This window comes from Cervus elaphus, chromosome 12 (genome assembly GCF_910594005.1).
Source record: "Cervus elaphus chromosome 12, mCerEla1.1, whole genome shotgun sequence".
In the NCBI taxonomy this organism is placed as follows: domain Eukaryota; kingdom Metazoa; phylum Chordata; class Mammalia; order Artiodactyla; family Cervidae; genus Cervus; species Cervus elaphus.
In genome coordinates this window covers 79,606,536-79,629,767 of record NC_057826.1, presented here as the reverse complement: position 1 = coordinate 79,629,767, position 23,232 = coordinate 79,606,536, and the positions used below count along the sequence as shown (strand labels likewise).

Genomic DNA, 23,232 nt, shown 5'->3' with positions numbered 1-23,232 from the left:
CATGATATCCTCCCCAGCGCCACCGCCCCCACCCCAGCCCCACCGCGGTATCCCAGGCTTGGCGCTGGAGCTGGGAATCCTGAGGAAGGAGGGAGAGAGGCCAGCGGTGGGAGGTGGTTGTGGGTTCCTGGAGGGCGAGGACACCCAGCGACAACTCTACCTGACCTGACGTCCTAGAAACAGCACTAGTTTCTGTTCTGCACCCTGCCCTGTGCCCTTCTCCGCCCCTGGGGCGGGACTGTAGAGGCAGGCATCAATTAAAGAAGGAAGTGGTTCAGGCCGAGAGAGCAACCCGGGGAAGCTGGAAGCGGAACCTTGAAGGAGCCTGGAGATTGACCCCTCTCCCAGTCCCCAACCCCTCTTTCATCCGTGGGGGCTCTCAACTTCCAGGAGCTTCTCTCATCTTCCAGCCTGATGTCCGGCTCTACGTTATGGTGAGTGTAGAGTGAGATATGGATGCGCCCCCTGCCAAGACCAGGGCACAGAGGATCCCAGGGGAGAGGCTGGGGCTCAAATTGACAGCGCCGAGCCGTCACGGAGGGGGGCGGAGGGGGGGCGGTTAGAGGGGTGCAGCTGGGAAGGGAGCAGGGAGGCCTTGGGGCCACGGCCGGCTGCTTACCTGGCCCCCCCTCTCTCAGGCCCAAAGGTGCCTCAGCCCCACTGGTGCCCATCGAGGAACTGGAGAACCCGGAGTTAATAGGCAAGGGCGGATTTGGCTCCGTCTTCCGGGCACATCACAGGAGTTGGGGCTTAGACGTGGCGGTCAAGATCGTGAACTCGTGAGTGACCCGAGCCAGGGTCTGGTCCAGGAGGCTGGGCCGGGGAGGAGGGGCCGCTGTGCCGCGGGGCGGGGCCTGAGGGCGGCCGGGAAGGACCTCTCAGGAGCAGAGCTGACGGCAACCCTCTCCTGAGCGCAGGAGGGCCATATCCAGGGAGGTGAAGGCCATGTCCAGTCTGCATAACAAGCATGTGCTGCTCCTGCTGGGGGTCACCGAGAAGTTGGAGTGGGAGTACGTGTCTGGGCCGGCTCTGGTAACTCAGTTCATGGAGAACGGCTCCTTGGCGGGGCTGCTACAGCCCCATTGCCCTCGGCCCTGGCGGCTCCTCTGCCGCCTGCTGCAGGAGCTGGTGCTCGGGATGTGCTACCTGCACAGCCAGAACCCAGTGCTTCTCCACCGGGACCTCAAGCCCTCCAACGTCCTACTAGACTCAGAGCTGCACGCCAAGGTCAGCCCATCTTCTGGACAAAGTCCTGCCCCAGAGCTGCCCCAACCCCACCCACGGGACATAGGACCTGTACCTGCTGCAGCCCTGTCTCCTGAATACCCTCACCATCTCCCTCTGGACACAGGGCTGCCCAAGTGTCAAGGCCCAGCCTGGAGCTCTGGCCCCTGCCACACCAGGTGATAGAGGCCTTGACCAACGTGGTCAGTTCCACAGGTCCACCCCACCGGGCCCTCCAAAGATCCGTAGCTGATCTAGCCCAGGAGACTCAGACCTCAACCCAGTGCCATGGAGAGGGGACCCAGACCTCCAACCAGGGGCCCCACTGGTCCTACCCTTCCCCTAACCCTCCATACCGTCTTTACAAGGCTGGGCCTGCCCTTTTGAGGGGGTGGTGGTAAGAAAAGGGCTCTGGGAGTTTCTTGGACCTGCCCATTCCCTATCTCCTCCTTCTTATCTCCCTTTTGCAGGTGGCAGATTTTGGCCTGTCCACATTTCAGGGTGGCTCACAGTCAGGGGCAGGATCTGGGGAGTCAGGGTGCACCCCAGCCTACTTGGCCCCAGAACTGTTGGCTAATATAAACCGGAAGGCCTCCAGGGCCAGTGATGTCTACAGGTAAGGCACCCACTCCAAACATATATTCCCAATTTCTACACCTGTCTGGGTCCTTTGAAGGGATGCTGTATGGAAAGGAATCTTGCCAGCAGTTGGGTCAGGCCTCAGCTTTGTGTCTCCTGCAGCTTTGGGATCCTAACGTGGGCGGTGCTAGCCGGAAGAGAAGCTGAGAGTAAGACAGACTCTGGGATCCTTCACCTCAGGCCCCCCCCTCCCCCAAGCTGCCAATCCCCCAATCCCCAAGCCCTCCTCCTCCTCCTGTTTACCTGCTCAGACTGCCCCACTCCCTCCTCACATCTCCAACACTCCCCACCCCTGCCCATGATGGGGTAGCCGTCATACTCTGAATGCCTTCTCTTCACACACACACACCTCCACCCTAGTAGTGTCCCAGACATCATTGGTGCGGGAAGCAGTGTGTGAGAGGCAGATCCGGCCCCCACTGACTGAGCTGCCCCCGTCTGGGCCTGAGACTCCTGGCTTGGAAGAACTGACAGATTTGATGCAGCAGTGCTGGAGCCATGAGCCCCAGAAGAGACCTTCCTTCCAAGGTGCACTGGCCATCCAGCTGGCAGTCAAGATAGGCCTGAATTTGTCGGCAGAGGCTTTTCCCCCGGAAAAGAAATTTTGTTCACCTGCCCCCCACTCTGCCTTCTCTCTAGAATGCCGAACAAACACCAAGAAAGTCCTTGATCTGGTAAATAAAGGAGATGTGTCTGGTAGAAAGATGAATAATGCAGTCTCCATGGTGAGTGCTCAACATCCCCACCCCCACCCAGCAGCTGGGCAGGATGGCACAACGTGGCTACCTTGGCCACTCAATGACCCCATGCTGACCACCATTCTCTAAGCTTTGCCTATGATCCCCCCCTCTCCTCACCCCATCCCTGAGTTCCTAGGCAACAGATATGGACCCAACTCCCTTGGGTTTACTCCAGCTCTCCCACCTCCATGCCCAGCCAGCTCCCCATCCTTACAGGTGAAGGAGTTCCTTTCTGAGCACAGGGGCAGCAACAGCCCAGGCCTGGAAAGGACAGAAATAGATGGTCCTAGGGAAACCACAGGAAGCCATGATCCCTTGGTCTCTGAAATGATGAACCTGAATCTGGAGGGGTGCCCCAGCTCTGTTCCTGAAAAATGTACAAACCTTCTTGAGAGCATCAGGGTCCAGAGAGAGCAGGTTCCGCCTGCCTGGACCGCAGAGACATCTTCAGATTCAACAGCCCGACCTCCTCAGACTCCAGAGACTTTACCTTTCAGAAACCAGAATCCCTGCCCCACCTCTGCTTGGACCCCAGGTCCTGGACCCCAAGGGAGTCAGGTGAGACATTGGCAGGACTACAGGATGCGCTGGGACTCCTGTGAATCCTGTCCTCTTGCCAGGGGACACTTGGGGCTGAGGGTGTCTGCCATAAGGGAACGGCTCCCTGACGGGGAGCCTGAGAGCCCTGTGTTGTTTGTAGGGGGCTGAGAGATGTGACACCAGCTGGCCTCCCAGAGGGCCGGCACCGAACCTGCTACCAGGTACCCACTCCCCACTCCTTCCTTTCCCTGCTGAAGTCTCCCGCTGGCTTCTTCCTTAAGACCAAATGCAGATCCAGGGTACTTGGGGAGGGGGGATGAGAAAGGGCTAGAGCCCACCTACCCCAGTCTTCTCATTTTGTAAATGAAGAAACTGACAGCCACTGAGCTCACACAGCAAAGCCAACTTGGCCCCTGAGCATTTGGACTTGCCCCAACACCAGCGCTGTGAACCTCTAAATTCCATTCCACTGTCGCTGTGTCGGTCCAGAGGGTCTCCCATCAGAAAAGACCCAGATATCATCGATTCAATGGACTTGAGTTTGAGCAGACTCCCGGAGATAGTGAAAGACAGGGAAGCCTGGCGTAATGCAGTCCATGGGGTCCAAAGAGTCGGACATGAGTGAGTGACTGAACAACAACATCAGAGTCTCAGATGTTAGTTGCCCCTCCTCTTTAGCTTTTGCAAACCCAATTCTGAAGGTGCAGCATGAAGGGAAAGACTGAGACCCCACACTTGCATTTCCCCAGGGTGAACACGAGGTGTCGCTGCCCCTCCATCCTGCTGCTCTCCTTACTATAAATTTCCAGCCACTTAATCCTCCCACCATCCTCACTCTCTCTCTTAAAGGGTGGCTTCCTACCATCTCTAACTGCCAAGGAATACAGTTGGGAAACCACAACCACATGGTTATACAAGGAGGACCTGCCTTATCCACGCAGGTGGATAGGAGCCCTCAGTGCACCCTTCATGGAGAAAGTTCAAAAGAAGGACTGCAAGAACCTGAAGCCTGGAGTGTGCCAAAGGACTGGTATCATAATAGCAAGAATTGAAGCAGCTTCTCAACTACCTCCTGGACTTGAGGCTGCAAGCCTAGACTTTCTCTGAGGGCCATCAGGCCTTCACCCAAACTGTCTTTGTGGCCCTGGGAGGCAATAAATGTGTAATTTTAACCAAAGCACCATGAAGGAGGCTAAAGCTTCAGCCAGGGGCAGGAAGAGACATGGATGAAAGATGGGGGAGCTGACATCGAGGGAGTGGGAGGCACTGTGGTTTCTCTGTATGGCCAGAAGTGGGATGCTGAGGGGTGTGGGTGGGCAGTGTTGTGGCACACAAGGTCAGGGCCCTGCTGGCGGTGGGGGCAGGAAGGAATCCTGGCTCCTGGGGCAGCTCTAATCTCAGGGCAGAGCACTTCCTGTAGAGCAGGCAAGACCCCACCCTAAACCAAACCCTGAGGCTACAGGCTGTGGTCCTGCCACCACCTTTTCTTCTGGGCTATGGACACTTGGTAGTGGAGTCCTGGGGAGGGAGCTCTCCCTGGGAATTCTCAGACCCCAGCACATCTTTGCCCTGCATGATGCCCCTAGTCTCTCTCGTAGGTCAGGCCCCATACTACCACCTCCCTCCCCCACATACGTTCACGCACATGTTGCTTCCATGGACACATTGGAAACCTTTGATTCTCAGCTGGTATTTGGGAGTGGACAGCAATGTTTCCACGAAGCTACACGCAGACGTGCCCCTTCCATGGAGCTGGACACCACTGGAGTATAGACCGCTCAGACGTGGCCACAGCACTGCCATCCAGGCTGGAGGGGCAGGGAAGGATTGCCTCTCATCTGGACCTAGACCCTGATCCCCATTCAGCACCATGCTCTTCTTCCCCACATCCTTGCCAGCTTTTGCTCCAGCTCAGTCTCCCCACACCCAAGGTCTGGGGCCATTTTGACATTTGACACTTGGTGCAGCCCACACCACCCCTTGCATCTGTCCCGTAGTCTGCATTCCCCTTCCTTGAGGGGAGAAGATGTGGGGAGGCTGTGGTGTCAGGAGAGACAATCAGAGTGGGGGAGGAGGCGGGAGTGCCGAGCCTGGCTAGGGCACAGGAAGGGCCGGGCCGTCCCATCGGGGAAGTGGGAGGGGGCCGAGGCGCCTGGAGGGAAGCGCCTGTTGCCCTGCGATCAGAGCTTCTAGCCTAGCAGCACGCTGACTCCATAACCTGCCTCAGCGTTACTCGGTTCAGCTGCAGCAGCATCGCGGCCGGCCGTGAGTTGGGGGGAAAGGGGGAGGCTGGGGTTCCTTTGCTTTAACCTTAAATCCTGTGCCCCTGGCTTTTGCCTGAGCACCTCTGCAGTCTGCGTTTGAGGGGCGATGATCAAATGCGTGGGGCGTCCCCTCAGCACCAGCTTGAAGAAGGCTGGGAGGCCCAGAGAGTACCTGGAAGGAGACAGGACTGAGCTTGGGAGGTCTGGGAGCAAGTGGCTTGCTCCTGGTGAGAAGGGCACAGTTGGGGCTGGTTGGGGCCTCAGACAGTGACCCACCCTAACCCTCCTCAGCCCCAGGGATCCAGCCCCAGGCGGTGCGGCGCAGGGCGGGCGAGACCATGGCCCGCCTCTTCAGTCCTCGGCAGCCCCCCAGTGAGGACCTCTTCTACGAGACCTACTACAGCCTGAGCCAGCAATACCCGCTGCTGCTGCTGCTGCTGCTGACCGTGCTCTTGGGGCTTCTGGCGCTGCTCCCTGTGGCCTGGGCAAGTGGCAGGGTGAGCGAGGGGGCGGAGGGGGGCGCTGGGGCAGGCGTCCTTGGGGACTGCGGGACAGGCACTGCCTCCAGGGCATTCTCAGGGTTGGGATTCATGGGTCTTCTTTTCGATGTGTTTTCTTTGCTGGACCTTGCTAGGAGCTGCAGTGACCCTGCACAAGTCACGGCCTCTCAGGCCACAGCTTCTGGGCCTATGCAAGGAGACAGCTGGGCCCTCGAAGCTTCTTCTTTTTTTTTTATTTTTTTTTTTATTTTTTCCCTGTAGAGTTCTGTTCTAATTTCTCTGTGGGTCTGACCAATCTTAACCAGCGCCTGTGATCTGCTGGTCCTGGGATAAATCCAACGCCAGGTTTTCCAATTTTCCAGGAGGGAAATTACACTGGGCCCCTTGGGAATCTGTTTCCTGGTTTTCTTTCCCTCTTCGGGGGCTGTGCTGCAGTTGTACCCACAGACTCCCAGAAAGCACTTTCCACCCTACTCTCATTTAGTCTCCAGATAACCTATTTCCAGCTTCTTTTGTGGGGGAAAAGGGCTCTTCAGTTCCATTTCTGGAAACATCCTGCTCCGTGTTTCTTCCCACATTTCGGAGGCAAGGTGGGAAACCCACTGGATGAGACCAATGGTCCTCCTCCAAGTCCCGGAAGAGGTGGGGACAAATGGTGGAGACTGGGAACGAGGTGGTGCTTCTACGCCTTGAGGAATGGGGAGATCCAGCTCCTAGGCAGGCAAGGGAGTTTCTCGGTGTCCCCCTGCCAAAGCACTGGGAGGTGGGGGCAGGGCCTCGGGCCCCAGGCAGGGAATTTCCCAAGCCAATTGGCCAGATTGGATACACTCATGCTAAGTCCCTCTGTGAGCTAGAATTTTTCCCTTGCTTTGGGATTCCAGGGGTGGGATGGGGGTGGGAGGGTGCTATAGTTCCTATCTGACAGGTGAAAAACCTGAGGCTCAGAAAGGTCATAGATTCACAAGTGGCCAATATGAGGTTGGAGCAAGATCTTCTGGGTAGATGGTCCAGGTTCAGTCGCCCTGCACTATGCAAGTGAGATAGTGAGTTGAATCACAGGAGACTGCTGGCTCTGTTGATTAAAAACAGATTATTAGCATTTTCATGTATTTCAATCTAATGTGAAAGACAAGTGGAGGTGCTTTGCTCACTGCTGTCTGTTCCTCCTCTCCTTGGATAAGCTCACCAAACCCCGCATTCCAAGCTTGCCTTGTGTTCCCGCTCCCCACCAGGAGCTGGCTGCAGACCCAGCCTTCCTGACCACTGTGCTGTGCGCTCTGGGCGGCTTCTCACTGCTGCTGGTCCTGGCATCCCGGGAGCAGCGACTGCAGCGCTGGACACGTCCCCTGTCAGGCCTCGTGTGGGCAGCACTGCTTGCACTAGGCCACAGCTTCCTGTTCACTGGGGGCGTGGTGAGCGCCTGGGACCAGGTGAGGCAGGTGGAGCAGGGGAATGGGGATTCCTAGGCCTCAAACATGCACCCAGGCCTGGAGGAACCGCATGAGCTTGCAACTTTCAATGCCCCTCTCCCCAGGTGTCCTTCTTCCTTTTCGTCATCTTCACTGTGTATGCCATGTTGCCCTTGGACATGCGGGACGCCATCACCGCGGGTGTCACCTCCTCCCTCTCACACTTGCTGGTCCTCGGGCTGTATCTTGGGCCTCAGCCTGACGCCCGGCCGGCGCTGCTGCCACAGGTGAGCACGCAGGAAGCACAGGCTGTGTCCGGGGCTGGCTCCGCTGGGCGCTGCTTGCTTCCTCTGGGCATTCACCAGCTGTTTTGTCGAGCTGACTCCGTGGCAGGGTACAAGGGAGGGTCCAAGGTTCAAACACAGACCTGATGGAGCTGGTCCACAGTGCAGGCGCGATGCCTGCAAACGCCAGAAGAGGGCTCTGGCCCCCGGGGAAGGGAGTTCGCCAGGGGACCAGGGCGATGGGGACAGATGTGGATAACAGAACCTTCACAGAGAATGTAAAAATTGGAGTTTGAGCAGTTTCCTGCTGCCGCGTGGGCGAGGATGGTGGAGAGGTATTTCCGGCAGAAGGTTTCTAGACCGAAGAGGCTATGTCGGTGCAGCAACCAAGGGTCTGGATGGGGTGATGGGGTGAGGGAGAAGAGCCCCCTACAGACTCCACAATGCGGCACCCGTTGCCTGGAGATACTCTTAACTGTAGAGTCCTCCCTGTCATCTCAGTTAGCCTCCTGCCCCCGCCCCGGGGAGCGGCGTCCTCTGAGACTGACCCTCCCCCGCAGCTGGCTGCAAACGCGGTGCTGTTCCTGTGTGGGAACGTGGCCGGAGCCTATCACAAGGCGCTGATGGAGCGCGCACTGCGCGCCACGTTCCGGGAGGCGCTTAGTTCCCTGCACTCGCGGCGGAGACTGGACACCGAGAAGAAGCATCAGGTCCTCCGGGCCAGGAGGCCGAGTGGGGCTGGGGCTCGGACAGAGGAGTTGTTTGGGTCACGCAACCGGGCTCCGGAGACTGAATGACTTTAGGCGGGTCACTTGAGCTCTTTCCTCCTTTATAAAATATAGCTATCGCCCACCTTGGAGGGCGGCTGTGAGGTTCAAAAAACTTGAATCTTGTGAAAGCCCTTTAGAGCCCTTATGATATTAAACGATGGGCTCTAATTCCTGTGTTGGTGCTGGAAGTTTAATCCCCCACGTAGATCAGTGCCGGGCAGAGCTGGAGCCGGGCTCTGGGGGGTGGGAAGGACCTGGGCCATCACTCTGGTGAACACCTCTGGGGCTGGGGGAGTCTGTGGGCTCCTAGGGGCTTGAGGCGGGTGGGGCCCCCGGCTTTAGGGAGTGGGGGTGAGGGTTGGTGCTCATAGTTGCCTCCCTCAGGAACACCTTCTCTTGTCCATCCTTCCTGCCTACCTGGCCCGAGAGATGAAGGAGGAGATCATGGCACGACTGCAAGCTGGACAGGGGTCACGGCCAGAGAGCACCAACAACTTCCACAGCCTCTATGTCAAGAGGCACCAGGGAGTCAGGTCTGAAGCAGGATGGGCAGAGGGGAGGGGGGCGTGGGCTGAGACCCCAGCCGCACTGATGCTGTCTGCCCTGCCCTGCCCTGCCCAGCGTGCTGTATGCTGACATTGTGGGCTTCACGCGACTGGCCAGTGAGTGCTCCCCCAAGGAACTGGTGCTTATGCTCAACGAGCTTTTTGGCAAGTTCGACCAAATCGCCAAGGTCAGAGGGGGCTTCCTTCCCCACCTTCAAACTCCCCACCCTGGAGAGACCCTGCCAGGGAAAGTCCTGCCTTATAAGATCCCAGTCCCACTTCCAAGCTCATGTCGGCTCCTAGATACTCCACTGTGGTAGGAAACCCTCTCAGACATCCCCAGGTATGGAGCTGCTCACTGCACACCTCAGACTTGGAGGGACCTTTCAACATCCTCACAGATGCCCCAACCACAACACCCCCGAACAGCCTCTGAGTCCCAGCACAGGTGTCTCTGGACACCACAACCAGATCTAGATGGATTTTTCTGATGCACTAATGTTAGGAGGCTCTTTCAAGGGAAATCTCTGCTCTCTGCATCCTCAGCTTAGCATCCCCAGGGATGCCCCCAAGGAATTTAATCTTGGGTGTCCTCCCCCAAAAAAACCCTCAATCCTGAGATGACTTTCATATGCTCAAATCTGGATACACCCTACATGTGCCAAAGCTGGAGAGATTCACAAACATCCCAACCCTTCAGATGCCCTTCTGAGAAAGACACCCACATAGAAAACCTCAGCCTACCCCATATCAAGTTGAGGGAGGCCCTAGATCTGATCTCGACACTCCCAACCTCAGAAGTTCTTCAGGGATACCACATTTGCGCCCACTTGTCCCAGCTCCTTCCTGCCTCCTCTGGCTGCTAACCAGGTGCCCCCACCCCACGCACACCCTTCCCCTAGGAGCACGAATGCATGCGGATCAAGATCCTGGGAGACTGTTACTACTGTGTCTCCGGGCTGCCGCTCTCACTGCCAGACCACGCCATCAACTGTGTGCGCATGGGGCTGGACATGTGCCGGGCCATCAGGTCAGCTGGGGTGGGCAGGATGGATGTGCGGAGGAGCAGACAGGATGGCGGAAGTCCCCCTGGAAAGCGGGAGGGGTACAGCAAGGGTAGGGCTGAAGTCAGCACTCAGACTGCTCTCTGCACATCTCGCTCAGGAAACTCCGGGCAGCCACGGGCGTGGATATCAACATGCGTGTGGGCGTGCACTCAGGCAGCGTGCTCTGCGGGGTCATCGGGCTACAGAAATGGCAGTATGATGTCTGGTCCCATGACGTCACTCTGGCCAACCACATGGAGGCGAGTGGAGTGCCAGGGTGAGAGCTGGGGCTCCAGGAGGCTATAGCAAAAGACCCATCAGGCCTCCCACATGCCTGGTTTTCACAGTTCTTTAAAATGAGCGTGTTCCCAAGTGGGGCTCAGGGAGACCCTGGGGACAGTGAGGGGGGCTGGGAGATACCTCCTGTAGCACAGGATCTTGCTGGAAGTCAGACCTCCAGGAAGGATCCTCGAAAGAAATGAGAGATTTGGAAGCCCTCCCTCCTGACTCCCCCTGCCTCTTCTTCCAGACGAGTACACATCACAGGGGCTACGCTGGCCCTGCTGGCCGGGGCTTATGCTGTGGAGGATGCAGCCATGGAACACCGGGACCCATACCTTCGGGAGCTAGGCGAGCCGACCTACCTGGTCATCGACCCCTGGGTAAGAACCCAGCCTGGACCCCATGGCCTGGCCCACCCCAACATCCACAGCCAATGAGCCTGATCTCGTCCATGCCAGAGATTGAGCTCCTGGGTCCTGATGTGTGTATCACGAGGGACGGGACACAAGCCTTAAAGGAGTGTGGGGAGAATGGGGAAGTCAAGACAACGTGATCTTGACTCTCAGCCCTCATATGGCCCAGGCTGCAGAGGAAGACGAGAAGGGCACTGCAGGAGGGTTGCTGTCCTCTCTTGAGGGCCCCAAGATGCGTCCGTCACTGCTGATGACCCGCTACCTGGAGTCCTGGGGTGCAGCCAAGCCTTTCGCCCACCTGAGCCATGTAGAGAGCCCTGTGTCCACTTCGACCCCTCTCCCGGTATGTGCACCTCCTTCATGAGCCCAGCACTTAACGTCAACCCACCCCCGTGGCCCACTTCCAGCCCTTCCTGCCCCCTCCACCAGTGAGTTTTTGATGACATCCCAAGGTCCTGAACTGTCTGGTCACCCCAGTCACTGGTTCAGGACCTTCCTTGTCCTTCTTTCCAGAGAAAGGACAAAGATGACTTCCCTCTGAGCTCAGTTCAGAGAAGACTCAAGACCCCATAGACATCATGTCCATTGCTCCCCAGCCTCCATTCAGGAAGCCCCTTCCCCTGGAACCATACTCCCTCCTAACTCTGAGGCCAGTGCTGCACACCCATTCTCACCAGGAAATGGGTCTGTTTAGCTCAGACTGCATGCTCTCATCTTCAGTCCCTACTGGGACCAGGAAGTGGAGGCCAGTCACTCGTTGCCCCCACTCTCCAGCACTTGCACACAGATAAGATGAGGTGAAAGTGAAAATCTCTCATGGCCTCAAAGAAGGAAGTAACCATGAGTGGGCAGAGTCGGGGAGAGGGCAGGAAGGCCGGCCCACCCCTTATCTGGGGAAAGCTAGGGCAGGACGTTACTGGCTGATCTATGCAAAGCACTTCAAAGTAATGAGTCATTCATCACCTACTGGGAGAACCTGCATCTCCCCCACAGGCTCTTGGTACTTGATGACGAGTGGCCTGAACCCCCTCATGCAGGGACCCAGGCCATGTCCCTAAAGGCTTGCCCTGGGATTCAATTTCTCAGCCTGTTCTCCTCCATTGTACCCCATCTTCCCCAAAACTGTTCAGCATTCCTAGCCACTTGTCCACAGATCTTCCCAGAATCTTCTCAGCCAGGTAGACCTGCTTGGATTTATGGGGCGACTCCAGACTACCCTTTCTGTGTCATTGTCCCCTCCTCCCATCCAGCAGGAAAGCAGGCCAGAGACCAGCGAGCAGTGGGGGGCAGGGAGGGGTGGAGGGCCTTGGCAGCCGTGGCTCAGTGGCTGAGTGCCTCAGCGTGGGGAAGGGGAGAGGTCAGAGTGCTCTGCTGGCAGGATGGAGAGGAAGGAAGGACCCAAGACCCAGTGACTATTGCAGGATGAGGCCGCCCGGTGCGAGTAGGGGAGAAGGGGGCTTGCCCAGGGGCTGTAAGACAGTGTTGAGTGCAATCCTCATCCCTCATGGTGGGGATGCCTCCTCAGAACCCTGCCAGGCCTCCCTAAATCCTTCACTGTCATGCAGGCTAATAAGTGTCAGGGCAGAGTGGGAACCCTTTGTTCTAAGGTATCTTTCCATGCGGGACCACGCCAGCCCAGAGACTCCCTTCTCAGTCCCTGACATTCCAGGGTCTCATTTAAATGTTAAGGATCCTGAGAATCACACTTGGATTACCATTAAACAATGTGGAACTGTGGGGTGACTGGGCAGTGTTTGTGTGGTGGCTACCATCCATCCGTATTTATTCCTTCTACAATCTTTCAGTACCTACTATGTGGCCTGCACTAGGGTAGTTCTGGAAAAGACAGAAATGAATGAGATAGTTCGCTGCCTTTAAATAATTTATAGGCATAGGGGAGGACAGGAGGTAGTTTGATAAAAGTTAGACTGAGGTGTAGATGTATAGATGGTTCTGCCAAAAACATACCTCTCAATCACTCTGTCTCTCCCGCTCTGCTCCTCTCATGTACACAGGGTTTTGGTTTGTGGGCCAGACCCACAGGGTGGCCCCCTGTGACCTGTTTTCTTCCCGTGAGCCAGGGGAGTGGGGAAAGATGGTCACCCTACATCTTGCCCTAGGTAGTGGCTGCGGCATTCCACCTCCTTCCTTGGCGTTCATCCTCAGTTCATGCTCATTCTCACGTCTCTGCACACATTGCATATTCCTTTTGGTTCAGAAGAAAATGACTCTAACCAGGTTTCTCTTCCTCTTCCCCTTTCTTCTCCATTTTTGGTTCTCTCCCCGACCACCTCCCAGCTCAGCCTGATCATCATGGAAGGGCAGAGGAGATTCAAAGTGTTCTGCTTTGCCATTCCAGTTTCAACCAACAGGGATTTTTTTCTTTGCATGGGGTGATGGGCAAGTCACTGCCTTTGGAATTGGTTGTACTCCTTAGGGAAGATGAGACACAAGAAATCACAGCCATCAAGCCTACAGAAGGTCCAGGGTTGCCTCTTAAGTGATAGAAACTACGAGGAAATCAGAGGGCATAGAGACTCTTGGAGTCTGAAAGGTCAGAAAGAAGCTTGAAGAAATAAATGTGGTTTGTGGGCAGGTAGGATTTGGTAGAGATGGAAATGGAGATAGAAATGGTGATGTGTATAAAGAGAGAGAGAGATAAAGAGAGAAAGGGCGAGAGAGAGAGTTGGGTCAGATGCTCAAGTCAAGGCCGGTGCAAATTTGAAATGCCTCGCTGCAGAGAGGCTCCACCATGGTGGAGGATGCTCACCATCTTTCATCTTCCTCCATCCCTGTGTTCTCCTTGTAGGAGAAGGCCCTGTCTTCCTTCAGCCCCCAGTGGAGCCTGGACCGGTGAGGTGGCCTGAGCAAATTTGAGTGGGGTTGTCCCTATGACCTACCTCCATCCTCCCTGGGGGGCTGCTCCTGCTTTGCCCAGATGCTTTCGAGGGTCTTCCTGGTGACAGCTGGGCTCTCACTGTGCAGGAGCCGTACCCCGCGGGGACTTGATGAGGAACTAGACACCGGGGATGCCAAGTTCTTCCAGGTCATCGAACAGCTCAATTCTCAGAAGTATGGAGATCTGAAGAGGGCTGGGAGGGCTGGAGGCCAGGGCTCGGATGGGAGAGGAAGGACAGTGCTTCCTCTGCCCGGAAAGGAAGGGAACACCTTCCCAGCTCTAGCCTTTCCACTCACCTGACCACGCACCCCCCCCCACCCCTTCCTCTTCTGGGCTTCCTGCCCCCCATCTCCCACCAGACAGTGGAAACAGTCAAAGGACTTCAATCCACTGACACTGTACTTCAGAGAGAAGGAGATGGAGAAAGAGGTAGGCTGGGGAAATGGCACCAGAGGACTTCCCAACCTCAGTTTCTCTGCCTTGGGGAGGGGCAGGCCCTGGGGTCCCACCTCCCTTTCCCAGTTCTGGTCAGTTTGTGACCTTGGAGGGGTGAAGGGCTCTCATACTAGTCCTTTGAATTACTGGGTGGTGATGAAAGGAAGGAGGACAGCTCCTTGGAGAACCGGTAGGGGCTTCCTGGGTCAGAACTGGAGGGTGGGACAGTGAGGCTGGGGACCCACTCCTTGCTGGCTGGGGATTGACACCTTCAAGGTAATGGGCAGAACTGGTGCCGACCCCTCCCCAACCCTTGCAGTATCGGCTCTCTGCACTCCCCGCCTTCAAATACTATGCAGCCTGCACCTTCCTGGTTTTTCTCTCGAACTTCATTATCCAGATGCTGGTGACAAACAGGTGAGAGACCCCTAGACAAGGGAAGCCCTGATTCTCCAGAAGAGAACCCCTGACCCACACTTTCTTCCCTTACTTCCCCTCGGCTCAGGGCACTGAACCGCAGAGGAAATGAAAATACTTGTCCTGGGGAACCAGTAATCGTAACCCTCATCTCACTGTCTTCCGTCCTGTGCACTTTCTGCATACCCCGAGCATTTTCACATGCCTATCTCTCAGTTCTAACAACAGTCCCATGAGATTTGGATTTCTTTTGTTTCCATTAAGAAATCCAAATCTCACAGCAAATGAGCTTAGGAAGTAGGTCTTCACTCCTGGTTCACTGCAAGGAAGTGTGAGGACTCATTCAAAACTCAGCCAGGTGAAATAACTTTGGCCCCAAAGCCCAGAGACCAGTCTGATGCAGCCTCAGCCACTCTCATGAGCCCCCATCCTTTCGAAAATTGTCCCTGAGTTATCCCAGTACTGTCCGAAGCCCTGCAGCTTTCCCAGGTCATCAGCATGTAATGTCTTTCATCGGCCTAGGCTTCAGCAGCAGCCGGTTCAGATCCCCAGGACCCCTTTTTCCTGTGTCTCCTGCCCAGACTTCAGGATGCCTTCCCTGCACACAGAAAGCCTATTCTGGCTCTTCAAGGCCTCATTCTGTCTCTCTTTAGGCCTCCAGCTCTGACCATCACCTATAGCATCACCTTCCTCCTCTTCTTCCTCCTCCTCTTCGTCTGCTTCTCAGAGCACCTGACGGTGAGGTGGGCTTAGGGGCAGAGTGGTGAGCTGGGGTCCTGACCACGACCTGGCCCATAGTGGCTGCTCCAGCTGCATGGCTAAGACTCCCATGCTTCTTCCACAGAAGTGTGTCTTGAAAGGCCCCAAGATGCTGCACTGGCTACCCACCCTGTCTGTCCTAGTGGCCACACGGCCAGGACTGCGAGTGGCTCTGGGCACCGCTACCATCCTACTCGTCTTCGCCATGGCCATTACCAGTCTGGTGAGAGAGAAGGGGCTCTATGCACCCCCAACAAAGCATGCTGGACCTTCCAGAGGCTGAAAGAGGACCCTTGGATTTGGGAGAACAGCTGGACTAAGGCCAGGGGATACTGGAAGTGTTGGACAAGTATAGATGAAAATTACAGTCATGCACAGCCTACCACCAGAGAAGGCAATGGCACCCCACTCCAGTACTCTTGCCTGGAAAATCCCATGGACAGAGGAGCCTGGTGGGCTGCCGTCCATGGGGTCACTAAGAGTCGGACACAACTGAGTGACTTCCCTTTCCCTTACAGCCTACTACCTGGGCATAATCATCATTAATAACACTTTGGTGGACATCCCTCCTATCTTTTTTCTATGATAGGCTAGGCTCCTCTATCCATGGGATTCTCCAGGCAAGAATACTGAAGTGGGTTGCCATTCCCTTCTCTAGGGGATCTTCCCAACCCAGGGATTGAACCTGGGTCTCCTACATTGCAGGCAGTTTCTTTACCATCTGAGCCACCAGGGAAGCCCTACCTTACACATTATGATTTTGAAAGCTGAGTTTGGCAGGTTTTTTAGAACTTCGAATCATTCCTAGAATTCTGGCCCTGAAAAACACCTTAGGAATCATCCCCCAACCAAGTTACAAAAGCAGAAGCTGAGGCCCAGAGAGATTACGTGGTTGGCAAAAGATCACACAGTGGATCCATGACAGACTGATGCTCATGACACCCACTCCCCCAATCCCTGCTCACTCCCAGCGAGGACCTCAGCACCGAGACTCCCTCACCAACCCGGGAGGCTCGCAGGATCCGCCACTGTGGCAGAGTCTGGCCCCGACTCACCCCTGGGTCAGCTGAAACCCAGCTCAAGTCACGGTCGTGCCCAAGCAGCTGCCTGCCCGCCTCAGCTCCTTGTCTTCTGCAGGTCTTCTTACCAGCAGCATCAACCTGCCCTTTCCAGGCTCCCAATGTATCCTCCATGGCTTCCAACCTCTCCTGGGAGCTCCCTGGGTCCTTGCCTCTCATCAGCGTCCCAGTGAGTGTCCCTCACGGCCCTGCACGTCCTTCCCCAGAGCCTTCCGTGGCCCCTTCCCCCACTCCATCCTGTGGACAGGGACAGACGCGAGTCCCACTCGGTGTGTGTTCGTGTGACTGTCACCTCTGCCCCCCCAATAGGACAGGAGCCCTGGGGTGTCCCCCGCCCCTGCCCGTGGGACAGGCCCACCTCCTGACCACGCTGCCTGGCCCCACAGTACTCCATGCACTGCTGCGTGTCGGGGTTCCTCTCCTGCTCCCTCTTCCTGCACATGAGCTTTGAGCTGAAGCTGCTGCTGCTGCTGCTGTGGCTGGCGGCCGCCTGCTCCGTCTTCCTGCACTCCCACGCCTGGTTGTCCGACTGCCTCATCGCCCGCCTCTATCTGGGCACCTTGGACTCCAGGTGCGCACGGCCGCTGCACAGAGGGGCCCAGGCTGGGATGGGACAGAGCAGAATTGTCTTCACCTCTCTGCCTGAACCACCCACAGGGCAAAGGCCAAGGGCCACGTGGGTGCTGGTGCGGGAGGTGATGGGGAGGCCATGGGACAAGCCTGATCTGTGGCCTCCTCAGGCCAGGGGTGCTGAAGGAGCCCAAACTGATGGGAGCAGTCTCCTTCTTCATCTTCTTCTTCACCCTCCTAGTTCTGGCTCGGCAGGTAAGTCTCCCAGCTCAGCCCTCCAGGGCCTCCCTAGAAAGGGTGAGGTTGGGTCCCCATATATGTGACTTAGTCTCTCTCACCCTTTCCCTTAATCTCATATTTCCAGGGGCGAACCCAAATGGTCTGTCTGTTGGAAGCTCTAAGTGAAATTTCCTGCTCCCTTTCTTCTTCTTTGCTCCCCAACGGGAGCACCCTTAAATCCTCCCCTCCTCCCCTCCCTTCCACCCCAATCTAGGGAAATCATGTTTAAGAAAAAATCCTCTGCCCCTGCTGCCCTCCATCATTTGAATCTCGATTCAAGGTGGTCTCCCTGGGCAGAGTTGCATGTTAAGTTTTTCTCTAAACTGGGGGTAGAGTGTGGTTTTAAGCATCATGGGGTGAGGGGGTGAATGCTCAGAAGCTGGGCCCCCCTGTACTGTGTCTCCCCCTGGCCCCCTGTGGCCCTCCACAGAATGAATATTACTGCCGCCTGGACTTTCTGTGGAAGAAGAAGTTGAGGCAAGAGCAGGAAGAGACAGAGACGATGGAGAACCTGACTCGGCTGCTCTTGGAGAACGTGCTCCCTGCCCACGTGGCCCCCCAGTTCATTGGTCAGAATCGGCGCAATGAGGTGACTCCCCACCCCCAACTCCTGCGCCCCACAGGACGAAAGTCTTGGCTTGGCTCATCTTGTCTGGACTCCTGCCTGATGGGTTGGGCGACCTCCCAAGCCCCCATGCCTGTCAGGGGCCTCCAGTTTTACAAGTTCTTAGGCTCTGTCTTTGGTGAGCACAGTCTCTGCCTCCCAAGGTCTTACTGGGAAGGTCTGTCCTCTCCGATTGCTGCTCCCTACCCTTCAAAAGCCTCAATGAGTGTCAATAGGAACCGTGTGAAGGACACAGTCCTCCCATCTCTCTAGCCCTGCACTGTCCAGTTTGGTAGCCATTAGCCTCAATGTGGCCATTCATTAAAATAGAAGATTCAGTTCCTTGGTCACACTGGCCCCGTTTCAAGTGTTCCACAGCTGCTTTGGCTAGTGGCCACCATATAGAACAGCGCAGCCAACAGAACATTTCCATCACCACAGAAACTTCTGCTGGATGCTGATGCTCTAGACTCTTCTTTTCCCTACTATTGCTTTTTTTTTTTTTTTTAGTTTGAATAGCAAAATTTATTTCTCAGAGTTCTGGAGGCTATTACTGCTTCATTTTATCTTCCAAAGTGTAGCTATCTTTGTAAGCTGACTTAGCACTTTTCAGCAATAAGATATAAAGATAATTCCCATGGGTATGATCCCAGTTCCAAAAGAGACTCCCTTCACCTTGCTGTGAGGTGATCTTGACTCCGAACCTCTCTCTTCCCTGGAATCCCAATGAGACCCAATCTTTAACTCCTGGGTCACATCCCTGGGGTAACCTGACCCTTCCCTTCTCCTTCCTTCCTGATCCTTCTTACGCCGAGGGGGAGGAGTGTGGACACAGGGAGGAGGGCCCATATAGACCCAGAAGGGGGAAGAACATGGCATAGCCCCTCACCCCAGCCTCCTGCCCTCCCAGGACCTCTACCACCAGTCCTACGAGTGTGTGTGTGTCCTCTTCGCCTCAGTCCCAGACTTTAAGGAGTTCTACTCTGAATCCAGCATCAACCATGAGGGGCTAGAGTGTCTGCGGCTGCTCAATGAGATAATCGCTGATTTTGATGAGGTGACAGCTCCGAGGGTCCCCCCAGACCCTATGTCCTGGATTCTAGAATTTCCCCCCAGACCCTCCTCCCACTTCACTCTCCTGGCCAGGAGGACCATCCTCCCCTCTCCAGCCCTCCTGCTCCTCCTCTGATCCCCCAGCTCTGCCCTCCCCAACAACTCTGCTCACTGCCAACTCTCACCCTGCCACCATCCCTAACCCCACAACTGGTCCTTTAGCTTCCAAAAGCCTGGGGCTGGGCTTCTGGGAGAGAACCAGAGAGATCGGGGACACAGCCTCCTTTCTGTACAGCTGCTCTCCAAGCCCAAGTTCAGTGGGGTGGAGAAGATCAAAACCATCTGCAGCACCTACATGGCAGCTACCGGCTTGAACGCCACCTCTGGACAAGATGCACAGCAGGTACCGCATCCCTTCCTTTCCTACTAACCTCTTTTGGGCTCTCCTTGGTGGGCCCATAAGTGGGCCTTATCCCTGTGCCTTCATTGACCCGTCCTGGTGGGCTGGCCCTTTGCCAGGATGCTGAGCAAAGCTGCGGCCACCTTGGCACCATGGTAGAGTTTGCTGTGGCCCTTGGGTCTAAGCTGGATGTCATCAACAAGCACTCATTCAACAACTTCCGCTTGCGTGTAGGTGAGGACCCTCCCTTCCTGGGGCAGTTTGGGACCTCCTTCTCACCTTCCCAAGCTCTCCCTCCCCCAAGTCCTTTGTTAGCTGCTCCCCAGCTCATCCCGGGAAACCCCTCCAGACTCACCCCTTGGGACGGAGCATGAAGCTGGGAGGCTCATCCACTTCCTTCCCTAAGCAGCACTCCTCTAGCCTGTCCTCCTTGCCTCCAAGGCCCCCAGCACCTTCAGTCTAGTTCCCTGAGGTTTCTTTCCCCCCTCTCCATCTTCAAAACTCCCCCTCTTTACACCTCTTGTCAGGGTTAAACCACGGACCTGTAGTGGCTGGAGTGATTGGGGCCCAGAAACCACAGTATGACATCTGGGGCAACACGGTGAACGTGGCCAGCCGCATGGAGAGTACAGGCGTCCTGGGCAAGATTCAGGTGAGGGAGCCCCTCAGGCGCGGGGGCAGGGGGTAGGGCTAAGGACAGCCCCACATTCCCTCACCCCTTTCCAATCGCAGGTAACAGAAGAGACAGCCTGGGCCCTGCAGTCCTTAGGCTACACCTGCTACAGCCGGGGCATCATCAAGGTCAAAGGCAAAGGGCAGCTCTGCACCTACTTCTTGAACACAGATTTGACACGAACTGGACCTCCCTCAGCCACCCTAGGCTGAGAGCCCAACCCCGTCCTCTCCATCTCATCTGTAAGATCCTCAGTAAAGAGACTCTGGTGTGTCTGGGCTAGAATTGATGTCAGAGGCTGCTAGTTTAGCTGAGGAGCATCTTCTCCTCACCGCTCAGTAGGACTGCTTCTTCCCAGGCCAAACTGAATGTGTGTGTGCAAGTGTGAGCATAAGTGTGTTAAAAAGGAGTGATTTTTTTCTCACAAGCTCAGCAAAAGGACTGCCTCTGCCTCCCTGCCTGCCTGCCAACCTGATTCCAGTACTGGGGACCCTTGGAAGTAGAAAGAATTTTATCCACATGACTCAGAACAAAGATTTGTTCTCTCCTGCTTCCCACCCACGAACACTGGAAAGAAGCTCCAGTAAAATGTCATTTCATCTTTATTCACGCAACAAACACTAAATAAGCACCTGTTATGTGCTTACTATGTAGCATGGGAGGGAGGCCTGGGATAGGGATAGGTCTTTTAGGTCCCTCCCCATTCCAGCTGCTGTTCTCAAGCTGACCCACCATGCTTTCTAGCAAGGACATGTATACGGTTGGGGGGTCTCCAATTCTTAGGTCTCTCAGATTCTCCCTTGCTTCCTTTTGCCTCCTGCCCAGATGCTGATATTACATAGGTCCTGAAGCATCCATGACTCATCCTTGCTCACATTTTGGGGTCCATGAGAGGTATCTTGATGTGCAGATGTTACACGAGGATTTTTGACTTTTCTCCTAGTTGTTTTTCTCTTTTTATGCAAGAGATTCAAAAAGTAAACTGCCACTGCCGTCTTCTTAAATGCTGTCAGAACAGAGCCAGTCCAAGGCTCTCCAAGACAACAGTCTTCCCAAGTAAAAAATGACCCATCTCGCTTTTGCGAATCTTCATTTCCTAAGGGTGACCACATCACAGAGGGCCTTCAGCTCCAGCCTGCGCCACAGCATTTTAGGGGCTGGCAGGATGCTGGTGTGCAGAGTTCTAGGGAATAAGATCTGATGACTTGGCTCGCTGGTGAGACTGCCTCCAGAGAGAGAGAGGGAAAAGAGGCAATCCCCTAAGACATCTCCCATTGAGAGGACACAGAGTACTGGCAGGAGGTTGGAGTCCCACTAACAAAGATCCCCACCCCAGCCCTCTGGGCAGACACCTCCTGGAAGGTCTAAATATTCTTCCTGTGCTGAGTCAGGGAGTCTGGCGTGATGGGCACACCTGGGTGGTCTTCCTTGGCCAGCTCCTTCAGGGGTCTGCAGACCTGTGTTGTCCAAGTATGATCTGCAGATCACCTTCCTCAGAATCGGGGTGGGAAGGTCTGATTTCTCTGTCTCTGTGTCCCAAAACTGAAAAGCATGGGAAACTAAAGGATGTGCCACTCTGCGATTGAGAAGGAGCAATCAGGAGCACCCCAGTCCCCCATGATGAACACATCACACAGAGCGGAGTTGACCCAGTTTCAGACTTCAGTTTTAATTCTAAGGCTGCCGGTGGGGACCCGGTTCCCATTCAGCCCTGACTTGTGCCCCTCCCCCGCTTCCGCCCCACTCTCCCACCAGCGTTCTCTTCCTGGGGGAAGGAGGGGGATGGTCAAAAATTGGGTCAGGCCAGTGGGGAGGGCATTCCCCCAAGCTAGGGTCTTTGCACTGCGGCCAGCCAGCAGGCCTAGTTGAGTTCGCTTCACTCCAGAGGGTTGGTGGAGGCAGTGAGGCTCTCGGCGGGGTCAGGCTCAGGAGAGGCGGGGGTGCCCCTCACCGTCTGGGCCAGGGTGCCCCCGCGACGGCTGCTGGACGCCTCGGAGCCGGTGCCCTCCAACAGCTTGGCGACGAAGCCCATGCCGGCCGAGCGCAACAGGCCGCCCCCGGCGCACGCGTACAGCACGGGGTTCACGCTGCTGCTCAGGAAGGCCACCGTGATGAGCACGTGGCGGGCCAGGAGCAGCCGATTACCCACCGGTCCGGAACCCACGGCCTTGCCCGCTGCGGCGCGGAACCCCTCGGCCAGGTTCACCACGTGGTAGGGCAGCCAGAAGGCGGCGAAGGCCAGGATGATGAGCGCCACCAGGCGGCCGGTGCGGCGGCTGCGGCGGAAGCGCCGGGCCCGCAACCTGCGCCCGATGTCGCAGTAGCTGGCCACCACGACCAGGAAGGGCAGCAGGAAGCCGGTGATCACCTCGAAGAACAGATGGAAGGCCCGATGTCTTTCGCTGGGGTACGTCGGGAAGCAGATCAGGCTCCTATTGTCCGGTCGCAAGTACACCGTGCGGTACAAGAGGACGGGAGTGGCCAGCAGAACAGACACTACCCAGATGCCGGCCAGCACCCGCCAGGCCACTGCCTTGGTGCGCAGCTTCTGGGACACAAAGGGCAGGGCCACCGCCAGCGAGCGGTCCAGACTCATGGCCGTGATAAGCAGGACGCTGGCATACATGCTGACTCCACAGACATAGTGGAACAGGCGGCAGCCGGAGGTTCCGAAAGTCCAGGTGCCTTGGGCCACAGAGTGGAGGAAAAAGGGGGCAGTGAGCAAGACGGCCAGGTCGGCCAGGGCCAAGTGCAGCACCATCAGGGCAGTGACAGAGCGCTTCGGCAGCTTTGCCAGGATGCTCCACACCACAAAGCTGTTGCCAGGAAGCCCTACAGCCAGCGCCACTGACAGTACGATGATGACCAGCAGAGAGATGAAACTGACACCTGGTGAGGAGGGTGCCGCAGGAGATGTAGTGTTCATGGCTATAGCAAGGACCTGGAGAGTGAGGGTGACACGCACATGAAGGAAGGGTTTCCTGACACTCTGGACACACCTAGTCTGGGTACTCTCATCCGTCTCCAAGATCAGTACCATCAGATGCTGCTCACCAGGGTATACTACCCTCATCATCACCCACTGACCTGTCTTAAGGGGATCTGGCTGAGTAGAAAGATTAATTTCCTAACTGGGCCACAGAGCCCCTTCCTGCCCATAGACCCAATTGCAAAATACATAGCAACAGCAGAAGCAGTATTTCCAGACCCGTCAGCCACCGTCCCTCAGGAGACCCTAAAACCCAGAACCAAAGTGGAGGCTTTCCTTAACAATGCTGCACCTCTCAAAAGGCTAGCTCCTTTCCCCTACCACCCCCCCACCCCGGCCAGACCCTCAGCCCACTCAAGTGCCACTGACCTCTTCCAATCACCTACCCACTCACCCCAGAGGTGCCGAGGGTCCACCAA

The 23,232-nt window shown here is 56.2% G+C and overlaps 3 protein-coding genes across 5 annotated transcripts; 2 read left to right on the top strand and 1 right to left on the bottom strand.

Annotated features, from left to right (window-relative positions):
• Window positions 1-257: 257 nt before the first annotated feature.
• On the top strand, window positions 258-4,320 carry RIPK3 (receptor interacting serine/threonine kinase 3). 3 transcript variants are annotated; one of them, XM_043919622.1, is made up of 10 exons: window positions 258-434; window positions 639-779; window positions 918-1,227; window positions 1,695-1,840; window positions 1,966-2,012; window positions 2,227-2,391; window positions 2,503-2,588; window positions 2,820-3,161; window positions 3,304-3,364; window positions 3,993-4,320. In XM_043919622.1, exons 1-10 carry the CDS (start codon window positions 415-417, stop codon window positions 4,193-4,195), a joined length of 1,521 nt encoding a protein of 506 aa, XP_043775557.1. In that variant the 5' UTR covers window positions 258-414; the 3' UTR covers window positions 4,196-4,320. The 3 variants fall into 3 exon arrangements, with proteins under 3 accessions (XP_043775557.1, XP_043775556.1, XP_043775558.1); XM_043919621.1 differs by having other exon boundaries at window positions 2,224-2,391; XM_043919623.1 differs by lacking the exon at window positions 2,227-2,391.
• A 944-nt stretch (window positions 4,321-5,264) lies between these two features.
• ADCY4 (adenylate cyclase 4) lies at window positions 5,265-20,193 on the top strand. The gene is made up of 26 exons (XM_043919618.1): window positions 5,265-5,408; window positions 5,699-5,904; window positions 7,140-7,337; window positions 7,442-7,603; window positions 8,161-8,310; window positions 8,755-8,903; window positions 8,992-9,103; window positions 9,818-9,945; window positions 10,080-10,238; window positions 10,491-10,623; window positions 10,826-10,999; window positions 13,466-13,509; window positions 13,642-13,728; window positions 13,915-13,984; window positions 14,310-14,407; window positions 15,061-15,145; window positions 15,252-15,389; window positions 16,304-16,414; window positions 16,632-16,816; window positions 16,986-17,070; window positions 17,525-17,683; window positions 18,609-18,755; window positions 19,047-19,154; window positions 19,271-19,385; window positions 19,679-19,803; window positions 19,884-20,193. Exons 2-26 carry the CDS (start codon window positions 5,746-5,748, stop codon window positions 20,034-20,036), a joined length of 3,234 nt encoding a protein of 1,077 aa, XP_043775553.1. The 5' UTR covers window positions 5,265-5,408; window positions 5,699-5,745; the 3' UTR covers window positions 20,037-20,193.
• A 1,279-nt stretch (window positions 20,194-21,472) lies between these two features.
• LTB4R (leukotriene B4 receptor) lies at window positions 21,473-22,900 on the bottom strand. The gene has a single exon (XM_043919624.1). It carries the CDS (start codon window positions 22,898-22,900, stop codon window positions 21,701-21,703), a length of 1,200 nt encoding a protein of 399 aa, XP_043775559.1. The 3' UTR covers window positions 21,473-21,700.
• Window positions 22,901-23,232: the final 332 nt, after the last annotated feature.